At 40.4% G+C, this 14,291-nt stretch overlaps 1 protein-coding gene and 1 non-coding gene across 3 annotated transcripts in view; both read right to left on the bottom strand.

The window, feature by feature from the left end:
* The window catches only part of LOC111342104 (uncharacterized), a 7,582-nt gene extending 3,307 nt beyond the window's left edge, over positions 1-4,275 (bottom strand). The window contains exons 1-4 of the transcript XR_015994888.1: positions 4,144-4,275; positions 2,860-3,019; positions 1,104-2,028; positions 1-654 (exon numbers count right to left, since the gene is read on the bottom strand). The exon at positions 1-654 is cut by the window's left edge and continues 3,307 nt beyond it. This is a non-coding gene — a transcript (uncharacterized LOC111342104). The remainder of the gene's footprint in view (positions 655-1,103; positions 2,029-2,859; positions 3,020-4,143) is intronic.
* Positions 4,276-6,112: 1,837 nt separating this feature from the next.
* Positions 6,113-14,163, bottom strand: LOC111342093 (uncharacterized). 2 transcript variants are annotated; one of them, XM_088743824.1, is made up of 5 exons: positions 13,716-14,162; positions 11,661-11,746; positions 10,282-10,437; positions 8,996-9,944; positions 6,113-8,643 (listed from the first exon to the last, which is right to left on the bottom strand). In XM_088743824.1, the coding sequence occupies exons 3-5, from the start codon at positions 10,416-10,418 to the stop codon at positions 7,288-7,290; spliced, it is 2,442 nt and encodes an 813-aa protein (XP_088599950.1). In that variant the 5' UTR covers positions 10,419-10,437; positions 11,661-11,746; positions 13,716-14,162; the 3' UTR covers positions 6,113-7,287. The 2 variants fall into 2 exon arrangements, with proteins under 2 accessions (XP_088599950.1, XP_022804865.1); XM_022949130.2 differs by lacking the exon at positions 11,661-11,746 and having other exon boundaries at positions 13,716-14,163.
* Positions 14,164-14,291: the final 128 nt, after the last annotated feature.

The following is a 14,291-nucleotide window of genomic DNA, read 5'->3' as shown; positions in this document are numbered from 1 at the left end:
ATTATTTGGCTGCCCTTTTATTCCAGGCACGCCAGGGACACCCTTAACAAACCCTTCCCATTTTCCAATGCAGACTCCCCAGTCTTTACTTCCTCTTATAAGCATTGCTCTCTCTCCACCATTCTCATCCAAAGTACAGCATTTTTGTGGCTTGCTAACTTGTTCCTTGGTGGGAAGTATGTTCCCTCGTAGTAAGTGTCCCGTACTAACAACACAACCAGACTGGTTGATAACCTCCACGGAAGAGAACATCAGCAAAGCTGAGTGCACCACTCGGCAGGTAAACGCCTGTCGACGCCCACTGTCCAGTACCCAATGCAGCGACATTTCGCAAGGGACTGATGAGGAAGCCAAAGAAGCTGGCGAAAGAAAGAGCGTTGGCGAGCTTAGTATCTGACCAGGATGTTGGACTGGACTGAAATTTCTCTCTGGTCTCACCGTAAAATAGTATCCATCTAGTCTAGGGGGATGAGCCACAGTAGTAAATCGAACATTCAGGTTGTCAGCTACAGTTAACTCCCGCGTTTCTGGCTCAGACTTGGCGGTACTTTGGTAAGGAACCTTGCCGATCAGATGGTTTACAAACAGGCACTGGACAGACTCGTCCAGTGAATGAGTGAAGCAAGAGCATGTTCCTGGTTGGTAAATACGAACCTGATGGAATAAAATACAAAGTTAAAGGTGGTCTTGTATGGAACGTATGACATAACACTTCATGATTGGATTCCAATACAAAAAAATCCCAGTGGTGTACAATTTGCGATCCTGCCAACCAATGGTCTTTCCGATCATAGTCACCGTTTTAACCTACCACTGTTACTTAACCGTCCCGAAACTGAATTAACGAAAAAAAGCTCTGTTTGAATAAAAAAAAATCTAATCTCACTGGGCTTGGCCTTAATGTCTCAGTCACTTTACCATTGCGACTTGTTGCTTTTTCGAGTGAACAGACTACATTTTTGCCGTTAAAGAGGTAGTCAATGGGTGAGAGAAGAGGAATTCTAAGGAGCGTATCTTAAGAATACAGATCAAATGAAAAGGAGACAACCGATATATAACTCTGACTCGTAGAAGAGAAATAATTATTGCATTAAGACTCTTACCTTGAGATTACTGCTATTTTTCGTTTTAAATGTAAACGTTGATAAAGCACGGTTGGATTCCAGAAGTGTCGCGTTTGGCCCGCGAACCTGTTTCTTTAGGACCCGCTCACCATTCACGACTTCGATTTTAACGGTGTAGGCTTTTGGTTTAGGGAGACCTTCAACTTCCAATTTGGTCAAATCTACAGTGTACTCGAGCGCTGCCAGCCAAGTGTAGTCAATGGGCCCTGTTAATGTGTTAGTTCCAAGTGGAGGCTCTCCGCGGAACATGGCTCCATTCATTGCAAATTCTTGGCCCAGGTTTTTCCATTTTTCACGTGTTGTTTCTTCAGACATGTTGAGCTTTGAGCCAGGCTGTCGGTCGTTCACTGAGTCATCGTGTTTAAGTACTTTTCCCAGTATTTCCGTGGTGTCCTTTTTATACAGTAGTGGATTTACTTGATGCGCATGCCAAATGAGGTCAAAGTCATAGCAAGGCACAAGAAACGTGCCTGGATTATCTCGCTTGAGCATGAGATGCAATTTATACCTCTCCATTGCTTCAGTCAAAAATTTCTTATCTTCATAGTGAGGTAAGGACACCTGATAATAAAAGACTCTCTGTCGAGCGCAAGCAGCTGCGATGTCGTACTCAATTCTTGACTTGAAATCTTGCGCATTGTTAGCAGCGGCCGTCAGGTCAACTTCAAAAGGTTCGCCAGGATACAACTTTTCCCATAGAGCTTTGGCCTTAACAAGCCCTTTTTGACGCTGCTCTCCGCTTAGGATCTTGTGATCTAGTAGTATAGAGACAATTTCGTTGCAGTCCCTTTCATAATTGACAGGTGACAGCATGTGCACGTGCCAAACCCATGCGATGTCGAGTGGTGCCGCAATTTCTGAGGTGGTGGATTGAGCGAGCAAAGGCAGCCAGAAAAGCTCATACCTAAAAGAAAAACAAGGTTAAAAATAGTTGAGATCAGTTTAGAGTCAAGTAAAGGCTTCCTTGCAATCCGACTGTAAAGACTCCATGGTTGGGAGGATACCATGGGTGCACGATACATTTCCGGACAAGATTGATTGAAATCGTTGATTTTCTCATTCTGTTCTTTCTCTCGCTGTTTAGTGAGCCCACACTTTAACTTTCTACTCCTTCTTTTCAGTCTCCTCACTTAGTTCAGTGCTTGGTACTCGAAAATGAAAACTTAGTGAGAGTGGGGACCTCACTAAATCAGTCCCCATGTCTGATGATGATATTGCACTCTACATCTCCTACATCATTGTAACAGACTTACTGACACGTCGAACTTGAAATTCACCGAATTTTTTATGATTTGAGCTTTCGGGAAAGAAATGATACTAGTCCATGAATTATATTCGGGACGTGAAAAATAAACGAAAAGGTCAGCATTTGAATAATATTGTTCCCTTGCTTTTTCGATAAGATTGTTTTCGTGACGTGCAGACAAACGTATTTGAATCAGTCATTACTTTGTGTGAGACGTGTGAGTTTTCTTTGATTACTTAAGAACATGTTACTGTTCTTTCGCTTAAACATGCCTCGTAGCCAATAAACTTTCAGTGTGTCGTAAAGGGAATAGTTTCCGAGACTTTATGGCAGTTGTTTACGGTACGGTTTCTCTGTATGCTGCTGTTGCTCGGTAATTCAAAACCTAAGGGTGAAAAGGGAAACTGTGGGCTTTTTGTTTCGATTCCAAAGGCCATACTCTTAAACATTTCAAGTGAGTGATTAACAGTACAGTTGAACTAAACTAACCTTCTGATTGCGTTTTGAACGAGTGGACTAGAGTATAAACTTGGATGGTCATCAACGAGCTGTAAGAACTGACGGTGCGCTACAGCTGCCTCCACTAAATCGATGCTGAGTTTTATCTTACCGCGTGACATGCCGATTTACATTTGCATTGAGTCACACTCTGGATAGTAATGAAAAATATTCAAAGTTTTAATTCATTAATTGCTGCAATTAAAATAATGTACATTGTAAAATAAAGTAATTTATCCGTTTTATCATGCTTTCCGTTAACTGTGTCCTCGTGCTCTCTTGATTCCTCGAATGTTTCGCTGACAATTTTCGTATTGCAGTCTTTATCCCCCATCGTGTGTCAGATGCGAGCTTCGAGTATTCCTATCGGATTGCTGTAGTTTACTGTTTTGATTTCCAAAGTGTGGAGTTTTAAAATCGTACCTTTTCTTAACGATCTTATGCTTCTTTAAGATCTTATGTTCCCACGGTGGTAAAAGCAGAGAGAAATGTTAAGTACTGCCATTCTTTATTTATTAAATTGTAATTGTATTATTCTGGCATGTTTAATCGCCTAAATGAATGTTTTGCATCTCAATTCCCTCAGAGCACCTGCTCCACGAATTTCGAGGATACTTTATAAATTACGGTTAAATAAAAAGGCCTCTCTCTTTAAGAAAATCTTTTAGATGGTAAGAAAAGCAATCTTTCCTATCTACCATTATAGCTCGGGATCTCCAGGACTTAATATTGGACTAAACTGCGAATGATTTCAAAAATTGTACAGTGATATTTGCATAGGTAAAATTAATCCAGTTGAATACGCGTTACAAACGCACACCTCTTACTGATTATGAACGGTTGTTTGGTATGAGTGCGTCAAACTTTATCAATTAAATAGCCATTTGAATAATTGCAAGTAATATCGATAATATTTGGATAATCGTCACAAAGGTAAGAACGTTCGCGGTACTGGACTGATTAGATATTCAGACAAGTCTAATGAAAAATTTATTGGGAGACTCGGACTCAAGGTATGACTAAATGCTTCTGGCCTTGCGAGATTTCTGCACAAAGGTGACAGATCTACCCTACTCCTTTCCATCAGATAAATTTTACAAATTTCACAACAAGTAAGTCATAGAAACCGGGAATACATGGAGTTATCTTGGTGAGCTCAAACTTGAGAGAATCAGGCCGATTTCAACAATCGGTGAAATAGGCAGATTCATATTCTATTGAATAGTGAAGGTGTAACGGTGAGTGAAGGAAAAAACTACAAAACATCTTACCCACCGAACTTATATCCCGCAAGCCCTCGCCTCCTAGAAAGTAATTTCATTTTCCACGATGAGCCTCGGCCAGATTATCTCATGTCACACACACACACACTTCGAAAACATGATGTCGAGGCTCAATACTTGCTAAGCATCCAAGCCAGCGGTTGATCATGTCAGTGAAATTGTTATGAGTTACAAAACAGCTATAGTTTTGCCTTTTCTTGTAATTGCGATCATAGGGAAAATTCCAATGAGATAAATCCCTTGTTTTGTAGAAAGAGAAAGCATGACTTAGTAGTCAACTTTTTTGCATTTTAAAATTAACTGTGGAAATTCTCACTTTTCAATGAAACCACTCGGCTGCATGCGCCACGAGGTTTCACTTTAGTTTTGGACATGGTTGAAGTAATTTCTATCAACAATAGAGTTACAGACCAAGAAAAATTGTGATCGATTTGTAAACTTTTATCAGCGAAGGCAAAAGCATTTACATGCATGAAGTTGCCAGTCACTCATTTTTAATCTCGTTTTCCTCTAATTTGAATTGTGAAGAACTCTTAGTCTAAGTGAATGGTGATGTTAATCAATAGGTGATGCAGCCATACTCCGCATGCTCCCAATAGGAGTCCAACCTCTGTCCTAGTAATCGGTACTTCGGATGCTCCACCACTAAGCGATGGGGACTCGTGACAGGTTGGCCGTTTAAGTAGGTCCATAGAGACAAACTTTTCAATGATCTTAAATCCGACTTAAAAGATTTGTCTACTTTTTCTTCTCCGCCTACGTTCAAATATGTTCTAACCTATTAAGTCAAAATTAAGAAATTTTTTTCTCGCGCGCCTTTCTTCCACTGAGCACCTGCAGGATCTACTGTGCTCAGTTTGCCACGATTCTTTTTATTGTAACTGTTCATAGTGCCAACCACAACCCCTGTTGAATCTTTTATACATAGTTTACTCTTTCATCGATTTATATATTTACAATTTTGTTACGTGTTTATCGCTTATTCTATTTTAAATATCATTTCTTTTGTGTGTGTGTGTGTGTGTGTGTGCGTGCGCGCGTGTGTGTGTGTGTGTGTGTGTGTGTGTGTGTGTGTGTATGTGTGTGTATGTGTGTGTGTGTGTGTGTGTGGGGGGGGTGTGGGTGTGGGTGTGTGGGTGTGTGGGTGGGTGGGTGTGTGTGTGAGTTTTGAACTACTGGAAATTAGAGGTGGTTGGGAATTATTAGAAAAAGGAAAGTTCTGGTTAATTTTTCGGGAATTTTTTAGGCCTTCTAGATTATCTTGGAATCATTACACGAGTCTTGTGAGCTTTAGTTTGTCGTGTGCTGCGAGACCAGTTATTTATTTTGACCGTTGTACATGTAACAGGGCTTAATTCTCGTACGATAATCGTTATCGTTACTCGTGTTTTTCATTGTTTCTTGAAATTTCCTAAAGTCCTCAACGGGAGGTTTTGTTTCGGTTTTGGTTCTCGAATATTTGTTGGTGTTAAGTACTTTTTCGTTCATTTCGAACGTCTTGTGAAAATGTTTTCGTTTGTATTCTAAAAAAATATGATTTCTCTAACAAGGTCATTTGTCCCGTGAGCTCAAACATGCCTTCAAATAGGGTATTAAAGAGCGTGTACTTAGGGCTGAGTGAGTTAGAGGAGAGAAAGAGTCCCAGATAGAAAAAACAAAGTTCCTGAGAAGACTCCCAGTACTTCTCGCTTGCCCACGGTGTTCGAGCTAGTTAACCCCCAAATTTCCAACGAGATTGGTGTAGAACCCAAGATTAATTAAGGACGTAAGAGAGCCCACGGTTGGCGAAGAACCAGAAGACTAAAGAACAAATTGTAAATGGAAAATCGCCGTTATCAGTTTTGTTAGAAGAGTATCTAACCAGTGGACTCATGATCTCAACTCTGATTTCAACAATTAGCAGAGGTAACAACTGATTCGATTGATACAATTTTCCAAGGCTCAAGGAAAGGGGAAAATCATCGTGTTTCTACAGAAATTTATGCCTATTTTCCCTTTTTTTTTTCTTTTCCAAAAACGAAATCTAGCTTTTTGATAGTTAACTTTGACGTGACTGTCTTCTGGGGCTAATGATGACCCCTCGATATCCGCCAATGCTATGCATGACTACGGAAAAGTGAAATAACGATATCTTGTTTCGCTCAATTTTTCCACAATAATCTTAAAACAACAACGGATGAAAGTTTTTTTTTTAAACTGAAAATTTTCTTCAATGAGTCCAGGAACCACTTTGAAATAGCCTTATCCTTCCGAGAGAGTACTTCGCTTACATGAATATCAATCCATGTAAGGCAATCACCAGAATTACTTTCCTAGAAAAATAAGCAAGAATCGTGCTATGCACGTAAAAAAACGTGGCCAAAACAAATCGTTTTCCGCATAAAACTTGGCTGAACAACTTCAGTGTTCCTTGGTTAATTTTCAGCGACAACTTCAAAAACATTCATCTACTGTTATAACTTCCTAAAGTAACAATAGCAAAATTACATGCATCACCTTGAATCGTACGTAGATAGCAAGCAAGAGAAATTTCATTGTGTTTGTTCTATCTATATAAATCATGACTCCTGATTAACCCACAAGTTATCATAATTTCAACTACCAACTATAAATTTACATAGGTGCGTGCTCTCTACTTTTACCATAAAATCGAGATTCAAATCGCATTTCATGTAACTACATAGTATTTCTTACCTCTGGTGTCAAGAGGATAACTTTCTATCGAATTAAAAGAAACATTTCAAACTTGGGAACAAAAGACTGCGAATCACCAATTTGAAAATGTACATCGGTATGGTCGCATAAGTTTTCAATCTTACAAACTTGTATACCTAATTGAAGAGTATCCTTGAAACACTTCCAAAGTTTTACCAAAAAACGGCTTAGTTCCACCATTATAATTCGGACAGTCCTATTCGAAATGAATGCGCATAGGTTAAAAATAATTACTCAGGACTATGCACAAACGCACTAGAGTCGGTTCACGCAGGATGTCACCTTCATCAATCATATCAGAAGACAATTTTGTCAGTTGTCCGCAAGGGCAGGCTTATTTTCGAGTACTTATACGTATTATTTTCAAGTTCCTCAGTTCCACAGCCTTTTAGTTCATCATTATTTAGTAAGTAAACAAGCCTTAGTCCCCACAGCCGCCACAACCACAGCCACCGCATGACCCACACCCACCAGATCCACCGCCGCTACCGCATCCACCACCAATTGCGCATCCTCCACTAATTGCACATCCTCCGAAACCTCCACAGCCATCGCATGACCCACACCCACCACATCCACCGCAGCTACCGCATCCTCCACCACTTGCACATCCTCCACAACCTCCACAGCCTCCACAACCTCCGCAACCACCACAGCCACCACAGGCACCTCCAAGTTGGTGCTTAATATATGCGTTGCTGGGCACAGTGGTGCCATAGAACCCTGCGGCTACTACCAGCATTAGCTCTTCACAACAGATTCTACGAGGTTTGTCTTTCTGGCTTGAAACCATGGCTGATGGCCTCGTGTAGTCGGTAACACCGCTCGAAGGGTTAGGCTGACACAGAAGATGAAGGACAGCTATAGAGAACCCCAGTGCAATGCTTTCTGGGACGGCAGTTACCTCGGATGGAAAAGAGATCACTCCAGTTCGAAGGTTTACGTAGACTATCTCTTTTTCGCTTAAAGGCACCTTGAAGTTTTCTCCATGGTTCTGTACAACTTTCCACTCTTGTGCTCCGGACACCGAGAAGAACTCGATGTTCAAATAACCTGGTTGGCCCTTCACGCCAGGCTTTCCTTTAACGCCTGGACTGCGTTCAGACGGTGCTATTCCAGGTATGCCAGGGAGACCCTTTACAACTCCTTTCCATTTGCCAATACAGATGCCCCAGTCTTTGCTCCCTCTAATGAGCATTGCTCTTTCTCCTGCTGCTTCATCCAAAGTGCAACACAAGTCATGGGGCTGGTCGACTTGCTCCTTAGTCGGAAGGACATTTCCGCGTAGAAGGTGCGCGGTGCTCACAACATCGCCGACAGGGTTAATGACCTCTACGGAGGAGAACAACAACTCGGCGGAGTGCATCACCCGGCAGGTAAACGCTTCTTGTCCCCAAAAGTCGGATATCGGATGCAAAGACATTTCACTAGAAGCGAGGGTTTGGTTCAAAGAAAAAGGCGAAAGGAACAGTGCTGGTGAGCTCAAAATCGAGGCAGCTTCTCGGACTGGAGTGAAGTCCTCCTTTGGCAACACAGTAAATTCGTATTCATCTGGCCGATGGGATTGGACCACAGTAGTAAACCGAACAATCAGGTTTTCAGCGACAGTTAACTCGTGCGTTTCTGGTTGTGGCACCACGTTACTTTCCCAGCCAAATCTCGTGCGTTTCCGGTTGATGTACGACGCTACTTCCCCAATCAAATCTTCGGAACACTCGGCAGACTCGTCCATTAAATGTGTAAAGCAAGAGCAAGTTCCATGTTGCTTAATACGAACCTAACGGATTAAACCAGAAACACATGCCTATTCACTATGTGACTGTGATTTAAGGTTCGGTGATAACCAGATCTCGACTATTTTCTCAGGTTTTTAGCGCCCGTCTTGTGTTCAACTTAAAAAACGTTAATCCAGTGGATATTGAGAACTATTGCTTTAGCAACAGGAAGATTACTAACCGAGGAAACTTGTGATGTAGAATGACTTCGTGACAAGCTACGACCTTTTATCATCAGTCGTTCATAGAAAGCCTTTAGGTGTGTCAATTATTTTACTTCTTCACTGATACGTTAGTTTGAGGCCCTGGTGAAAAAAAACATAAAGTAGAAAAAAATGGAACAATTTAACTCACCCTCAAAATCTCTCTTTTCTTCTTTTTATATGTAAACCTTGCTAACACACCATTAGACTTTGTAAGTCTTGCAGTAGGTCCACGAACTTGCACCTTAAGCACTCGCGGGCCATTGACGACATCAATTTTGACGGTGTACGTTTTCGGTTTTGGGAGACCTTCAACTTCCAACGTGGTCACGTCCACAGTGTACTCAAATGCTGCATGACAACTGTAATCAATGGATTCTTTCGGCGTTGTGGCACAAAGAGGAGGCTCTCCGCGAAACATAGCTCCATTAACTGCAAATTGATGGCCCAGGTTTCCCCATTTCTCTCGTGTTACTGTTTCAGCCTTACTAAGTTTTGAACCAGGCTTTCGGTCGTTCACCGAATCATTGTGATTGAATAATTTACCCAGGATTTTCGTGGTGTCTTCTGTGTAGATTGCCGGATTAACCTGATGTGCGTGCCAAATAAGGTCGAAGTCATAGCACGGTACAAAAAACGTCTGTGGATTTTGCTGCTTTAGATAAAGGTGTAATTTGTACCTCTCCACCGCCTTCGTCAAGAATTTCTTATCCGCATAGTGAGGTAAGGACACCTGATAATTAAAAACCCGCTGTCGAGCACAAGCAGCTTCGACGTCATACTCAAATCTTGATTCGAAATGTGGCGTGTTGCTAACAGGGGCCGTCAGGTCAACCTCAAAAGGTTCCTCAGGATACAGCTCTTCCCATAAGGCCCTGGCCCTTACAAGCCCTCTCTGACGTTGCTCTCCGATGAGTATGTTGTGATCCAAGCGAGTGGAGACAATTTGATTGCAATCCCTCTGGTAATCGACGGGGGATAGCATGTGTACATGCCACACCCAGGCGATGTCAAGTGGTGCTGCGACATTCAAAGTACTAGACCAATTGTTGGTACAAGTGGCATGCCGAGCAAGCAAAGGCAGCCAGAGAAGTTCATACCTGAAGGGAAAGGAAAGAAATAAGGCAATTTTGCATTCTGTAATGAATCCATGAAGAGCTTTCTTCAACGAAAAAAGTTGTTCAATTTAGGCTAAGAGTGCATTCAATGCACTCAACGTAACGCTAACTACACCTTAAGATCATGCTTGAGCCCTCAAGTGTCGGGAAGAAATGCGGTGATTCAGTTTTTTTTTCGCCGAGAAACCGAGGAAACCGGTTTTAAGGTCTGGACTGGGTTAGTAATAAAGCAGTAGATTTCATGACAAAACATTTTGACGTGAGTCTTCTTCTCGAGAATTCCTTGTTTAGTAGGGTCTATGAAAGGAACAAAGCATACCTTCTGATTGCATTTCGAACGTGAGGACCGGCGTATAAACTTGGATAATCGTCCACGATCCGTAGGAACTGGCGTTCGGCAAGAGCAGCTTCCACTAAATCAATACCGAATCGAAGCCCAGGGGGACGGAACGTCATGGCTTACTTTGAGGTATTACTAAACAGGGAGAAAATTAAAAGAGGAAAAAACTTAAAGAATCAATAAGCCATTGCTAAATATGTGGTTACACGAGGTACCTATTCCGATTTGTCTACTATTTCTCTTGCGTTGCTATTATTTCAGTAGGAAGTTATTGTAATGTAAGAAAAAACAGCGTGATATCCGGCAAGACATTTAATGCAAGCAAGGATATCTCCTATTTTTTTCTTTGCTCCAATACACGTCGCTGGTAAGAAATAAAATTAATCTAAACCACAAATACAAACGACATCTAGCTATTTGCAAAATAACATGAAGCTAAGACCATTGTTTTACTCAAACATATTTCTTCGGTTCGCAGTCATTTTTCAGTTATGAATGATTCTGCGATGGCATCGATCGGATTCCTCTTGTTGTACCGTCACTTCTATTTCATAGCATGAATATCACAACAAAATTTGATAGAGTTTTGATGTAGTAACCGTACTGAAACAATAGCGGTAGCTTAAGTAACAATATTATCGATCTCTCATGATCTTGAACGGTACTGAACAGTTAGCAGAAATTTCCACTTGTATCGGTATTATCTGGTCTCACAACAGTAAGTGAAGGGATTAAAAAAGAAAATTAGAAATGTATGGGAGAAAATTGAAGAGTCGTAATATCGTAAACTTATATCAAGGAATGTCTATTTTAAGGCTCAAAATAAATGTAAACCTACCTCACTTGCTGTGTATTGTCGTTTCTGTGGTTCTAAATGGCGAATTTGGGCGATTTAGTAGATTTTGCGTTGAGTATATACTTTACTGTATAATATACTTTACTGTATAATATACTTTACTGTATAATATACTTTACTGTATATATATATACTTCTATTAATAGAATATACTTTACTGTATAAGAAGTAAAGTAACACTCAACGCAAAATCTACCAAATATATTAATCGCTCAGAAACGACAATACGCAGCAAGTGAGGTAGGTTTTGCATTTATTCTGAGCCTTAACATGGACATTCCTTGATATAAGTTTACGATATATTTACGACTCTTCAATATTCTCCCAGACATTTCTTTATATTTCGAACAAACGACCAGACACGCCGCTTGTGTGGGCCCCCTGTGATATCACTCTACCGACCGCCACTTCCATAGATTGATAATTTGCAAAGGTATGTAACAAGACCATCATCGTAAGAAAGTTAGAATTTGTGTTTTCGCGCTCGACTAAGACTGCTTACCTCCTTAGAATTGTAAACCTCCTATCTGTTTGCGGAAGTAATTAATTGGATGACCAAAATAAGGTGTAAATGTGAGAGAATCTCTCCTGAAACGAGAAACGTAAAGTACATGTAGCTAGTCAGGTATAAATTTAATCAAACACTCAGTCTTTTGTCTTTTATCCAGGTGACAGCTGCGGCTTGATCAAAGAACCTCGATATTTACCGTTGTTTTCCTAGACACTCAAGCCACTTAATATATGACCCCGCTTTAGCGGATACGGAGACTGACTATGAAAATTAACTCTTATTTTTTTTCATTTTCGAATTTCCAAAATCTTCAAATTAACAATTGAGAATCATTTGAAAAAAAGTTTTGTCCAGTGTCAACTTAATATATTTTCACTTTAAACTGAAGGCAAAAACGGTCTTAAACAGACAAGTTCAATTTCTCACTTCCTACTTGTCATAATCGAGACAGACAAGGCCCGGCTAATGTGAGCACCAATTTATTCCTAGGCATTTACTCTTCGCTTGCAGATAACTAGCAGATGACGAGGAAAATGTAATTTCAAGGTTTCGCTTTTTAAAAGGTGATCCTCTATCATGCTCAAAATGACTCAGAGTTGTAAACAGACTGATCTTCGACCTTAATTACTTGTAACGTTACATGGCGAAGGATAGCTTCTATCTGAACATGCGATGAGTAAGTACCTAATGCATGCACTTCTTCATTGTCTTAGAGGATGGGTGTATGGATAAACTCTCGAGAAATGGCATCATGCGCAATTTAACTCAAATTAACTCAGATATCTTGTGTTTATATCATGCGCCACTGTGCAAGGCTGAATAGGAAGTAAATTTATTAACGGAGGACCCTGTCATATGACATGAGAACGTTATAATGCTCTAAAAAGTTCAGAGACTTTCTTTTCAAAAACTAAGTTTTCTCTTTAAACAGCAACTCATGATCGTCAGCCTGTTCTAAACGATTCACAGAAGAAATAACTGATTCGAGTTACTTATAATTACCGAAAGTTCAAGGCAAAGGAAATATAAACATGCTTCTTCCAGATTTAACGCCCATTTGCCATTTTTCTTCCAGATAACGAATCTAAGTTTTCGAGAGTCAACTCTGAAGTGATTGGCTCAGTTCTGTCAACTTTTGATCGCTCTACAATCACCGTTGTACTCCCAGCCACTCAACACACTTGATGCATGACTTTGCCCTTGTGGATACGGAAAACTGAGAAAACAACACACTCTTCTTTGCTCAATTTTTCTACAATCTCAAAATCAACGACAGAAAAACGCGAGAAAAGGCTGTTTTTACAGGTTATTTGAAAGACTTTTACTGTAGTGTGCAAATAGCTGAACCGACGACAAAGCTTCGCTTTTCTCCGCTTTCTATTTGTCGTAAACATACAGTACCTACGAATGGCAAATTAAGAGGTAAACGATACAGCGAAAGCCGTGAGGTGTGCTCCAGGAGATATTTTAGGACAGATTGTTCGGTTCGAAGTCATAACTCTGATATCAAAAAGTTTACTCACACTCTCTTTGTGACTTATGTCAGTGACTTATGTCAAGTGACTTATGTCAGTAACATTTTCTTCATAATTCTCTCGTTCTTAGAACAACAATACTAAAGATATACTAGAAACTGTCCCCGAAATCGATTAAGAGAGTGCGCCTCGTCTAAAATGGTAGTTTATGAAATGCGAGCACATTGAAATATTCAAAAATTCGGATCATTAAATTTCAGTTTATCTATTATGTTGGGAGAACTAAGTCTTAATAACTATTTACTCAACGAGTCAGCAGTTCGGATATTAAGACCACTTCGAAACTAACTACTCATTGAAGATTACAGCGCAAAAGTGAAAAAATGCGAGGTAATGTAGTCAAAACTATTATTCTTCATGAGGCTGTACAAAATGTGCTTCAAAGTGTTAAAGAGCCATTTTGAAATAGCCTCCTGAGCAGGAAGTTAGCTAATATAAATTCATTATCTATATCAAACGATTACTTGAAACAACCGATTCAAGTTACCGGGAAGTAAGAAAGGAAAAATACCAGTTACTGTATGATTCTCCTCTTTGAGCCTTAGTTCAGTGCTGAGATGGACTCCAGCCTCTCCAACGTCAATTTTGACTTGATCATCTTCTGTCAAGTGTTTGAACCATTCGATATTTAAGGTCGGTCTTCGTCCACTTAGCAATTTAAGCCATTCAGGGCATGACTCAGCCTTTGTCAAGGCTCATAAAATTTGCAAGAGGAAGTAGGTGTTCTTTTAGCCATTCAAGGCATGACTCAGCCTTTGTCAAAGCTCATAAATTTGCAAATTAAAAGTAAGTTGTTGTTCAATGAATCTCGAATTTGCTGGGTTTATTCCTATTGGTACTCTAATCACTCCCATTAGCTTGTACCCTTGAAATAAAAAGAAAAAAAACGGAATGATGCGACAATTCCCTTGGACTTCTCCTACAATCTCTCGGTATCCCTCTGTCGCGATTCACCGCAACGTGCGCTGGTCATTGTGCAAATGAGGGGGGGGAGGATGGTAGTGTGGATGGAACTATTAGCATCATGATGCTCACGAATTCATTCCTGTATGCTATAAATCAATAAATTGTAAACTTGATTTCTTTG

Source organism: Stylophora pistillata, chromosome 1, assembly GCF_964205215.1.
Source record: "Stylophora pistillata chromosome 1, jaStyPist1.2, whole genome shotgun sequence".
Taxonomy (NCBI): domain Eukaryota; kingdom Metazoa; phylum Cnidaria; class Anthozoa; order Scleractinia; family Pocilloporidae; genus Stylophora; species Stylophora pistillata.
The sequence above is the reverse complement of the archived record's forward strand: the minus strand, read 5'-3'. Positions and strand labels throughout refer to the sequence as shown.

What these genes read in the sequence shown, in the direction of transcription:
- LOC111342093 (XM_022949130.2), bottom strand. Translation starts at nt 10,418, where the DNA reads ATGACGTTCCGTCCCCCTGGGCTTCGATTCGGTATTGATTTAGTGGAA. An exon ending in GTTCGAAATGCAATCAGAAG is followed by an intron (nt 9,945 to 10,281) that starts GTATGCTTTGTT and finishes CTTTCCCTTCAG; the next exon opens with GTATGAACTTCTCTGGCTGC. An exon ending in AGAAAAGAGAGATTTTGAGG is followed by an intron (nt 8,644 to 8,995) that starts GTGAGTTAAATT and finishes TTAATCCGTTAG; the next exon opens with GTTCGTATTAAGCAACATGG.